The following is a 2,928-nucleotide window of genomic DNA, read 5'->3' on the forward strand; positions in this document are numbered from 1 at the left end:
AGTTACATTTTCTTTTCAACTACCTATCATCGCCGGTTGAAATGTAGAGAACCATTTTGGGAATGATCTGACCACCACTTTTAGCATGAGTTGAAGGTTGAAATATTAAGCCATATCACAAAGCAATGTAGATAATCATATCACAAAACAAAGGCAATACATATAACCATCATCAATTGTTGAAATTATTTGTTTTATGAACCAATACAATACGATAAACAAAGGATTCATGAATGCACACTATAATGTAATTCATTTTGGTATTTCATCAAATAGAATGTAAGCAAAGATAGGTGAAGAAGAAAACCATGATAATAATATTTAAGCATAAACTTAAGAGAAGATGAGCGAGTTATAATCTTAAGTGCATATCTTACATTTCTAAATAACATTCAGACTATGGAAGGAACTTCTGTTGATGTCACATTCTCTACACACCATCCATATTGTCTATAAATGTAAAATTGTATTATATCCACGTTCTACATGCAAAATGGAAAATGAGAAATGATAAAGTATCATGAGAAAATAAGAATGTGAAATGAGGAAGTAGTGAGTAGTCATGTTGGCTTTATAATTTATTGTAGAAGAATGTGAAAGGCTAAAGTAGTGAATGAGAAACCCATGCCCCAACGGGTAGTTAAAAAGTAAAAAATGGGAGAGGGGTTGAAGAACTGCTGCAGTTTAGAAAAGTAACCGTGAATTTATAATAAGAGAATAAGAAGTTTATAGAAACATAAAGTTAGAAATTATAAAGGGTAAAATAGACAACAAAAATTACTCCATGGTAGTTATTTTAAGTATTTGCTTTATTTATATATTAGTATAGATAATTTATAATTCTAAAATAAAAATTATATAAATAAATTAGTATATTATTGATCATAGATAAAATTTAGCTATGGGTACATTTATATTACACTTAAAAAATTGTTGCCTATGGAATGTTTTTTTTTTTTTCGTTCAGTAAGTTCATCAACACAATAAATACATCAATTCTGTGACGTTCTTCTGGTTCTGGGCATCAAGGTCTAAAAAGTCAGTGCATAAAAATACACTTTTTCTTCTCTACAATTTTTCATCATTTTCTCCACTAAATAATTCTGTAAGATAACAAAACCTTCTATATGTGTATGTTGTTGTTTGACCGATTTTTAAGTAATTGTAGTTTTCCACTTTCAGGTTTGGTTTGATCTTAGGTCAAATAATTATTTTCTAGACAATAAAAAACCCAGGTATGATCTTAATCTTGGATCGCGTTTTTTTGTTGCCTTTTATTTTACTGGCTCACTTTGTTGATACCCAGAATTTTCCTTTTTTGGTTTTCAGAGAAATCCGAAAAAAGTTTTAAACTTTTTATCCCTACACAAGTGGGATTTTTGTTCTCTTTGATTATGGCTGTTGCTGAGAATGTTGGAACCAAAGTTGATTCTTCTAGTCAAAATTTGGATAACAGTGTTGTTTCATCTGAAACCATTGAGGTGGAGAAACCAAAACCTGTAAATGGTTCCCTCAATGGTGATCAGAATCTGAATGATGTGTTCAACCACCATGATAGAGCCCCCAACACTGTTTCAGTCCCAAACAGCAACTACGTGGTTCAAATGGGTCAGATTGAAAATGGGTTTAAAGGAAATGGGGTCCAGACCCTGCAGATGGTGGTGAATAATAATGGGTATGGTGGGGTTAATGGAGAGAATGGAGGTGAGAGTTTCAAGAAGGATATGAGAGATTTGGAAGAACTTTTGTCAAAGTTGAATCCCATGGCTGAGGAATTTGTGCCCTCATCACTGACTAATAATCTTGGTTACTTAGCTGGACTTGGTGCTGCTGGGTTTGGGTACCCTAACAATTTTTTATTTCCCAATAATTATGGGAATGTTAATGGAGAAAAAAACAGAAGGGTATGCATGTTTTTATTTATTTTTCACATTTTTAATTTCTGTATATTCCATTGAATTCCATGATATCTGAAAATTAACTTTCATGTTGATATCAAATAAAGGGTAAAAGTTAAATTGTTCTATGCATTTCTCTAGGGGTTGTGGTTCGTAGTAGTTTTGGGCTTATTACTAATTATATGTTGCTAGCTTGAAGGTTTGACTTTTCTTTTTACAATGACATGATGCAGAGGAAGAATGGCTATAATCAGGGGAAGCGAAGAGTTAATAATAAAACAGAAACGGTGATAAGAGACGAGATGGTTCGGAGGACTGTTTATGTGTCTGACATTGATCATCTGGTACGAATTTTGCTGTCTTGTGGATTCCCTTTTTCACTTAGCTTGCAATGTTTGCCACATGTTTTAATTTCATTATTGTTGTTTTCTGTCGGCATTTAGGTTACAGAAGAGCAGCTGGCAGCTCTCTTTCTTAATTGTGGGCAGGTAAAAATGGTTTCATTTTGTTTACGATGTTTGTTTTCTTCTTAATAAATATTATGGTTGACTATGTTATGGGATCAATTTGTTTTTTTTGTGTGGCCATAGGTTGTTGATTGCCGTGTTTGTGGGGATCCTAGTTCCATTCTTCGGTTTGCTTTTATTGAGTTTACTGATGAGGGTACTGTGCCACTTGCGACCAAATATATGTTCTTCATATGTTGTAGTTATTGAGATGTCACTGTATTAACAGTGTTATACATGCAGAAGGTGCAAGGGCTGCTTTGAGCCTGTCTGGAACCATGCTTGGATTTTACCCATTGAAAGTGCTACCTTCAAAAACTGCCATTGCACCTGTTAATCCAACATATTTGCCTAGGGTAATGTTTTTCTTTCTTCTTAAAAATGCCTATTACATGCTTTGGGAGATGATTAATGAGGCAAAGCTAATAAGTATCTCTTCTAACGGTGCTATATTTCTCAGTCTGAAGATGAAAGGGAGATGTGCTCAAGAACAATTTATTTCACCAACATCGACAGGAAGGTAG

At 33.5% G+C, this 2,928-nt stretch overlaps 1 protein-coding gene across 1 annotated transcript in view; it reads left to right on the top strand.

The window, feature by feature from the left end:
• Positions 930–2,928, top strand: part of LOC109342359 (polyadenylate-binding protein-interacting protein 10-like) — a 3,005-nt gene continuing 1,006 nt past the window's right edge. The window contains exons 1-8 of the mRNA XM_019580357.1: positions 930–1,105; positions 1,183–1,235; positions 1,330–1,904; positions 2,132–2,242; positions 2,342–2,386; positions 2,489–2,561; positions 2,648–2,760; positions 2,865–2,924. Coding sequence (XP_019435902.1) covers positions 1,395–1,904; positions 2,132–2,242; positions 2,342–2,386; positions 2,489–2,561; positions 2,648–2,760; positions 2,865–2,924 — 912 coding nt within the window. The 5' untranslated portion in view covers positions 930–1,105; positions 1,183–1,235; positions 1,330–1,394. The remainder of the gene's footprint in view (positions 1,106–1,182; positions 1,236–1,329; positions 1,905–2,131; positions 2,243–2,341; positions 2,387–2,488; positions 2,562–2,647; positions 2,761–2,864; positions 2,925–2,928) is intronic.

Source organism: Lupinus angustifolius, chromosome LG03 (assembly GCF_001865875.1).
Source record: "Lupinus angustifolius cultivar Tanjil chromosome LG03, LupAngTanjil_v1.0, whole genome shotgun sequence".
NCBI classification, from domain to species: Eukaryota; Viridiplantae; Streptophyta; class Magnoliopsida; order Fabales; family Fabaceae; genus Lupinus; species Lupinus angustifolius.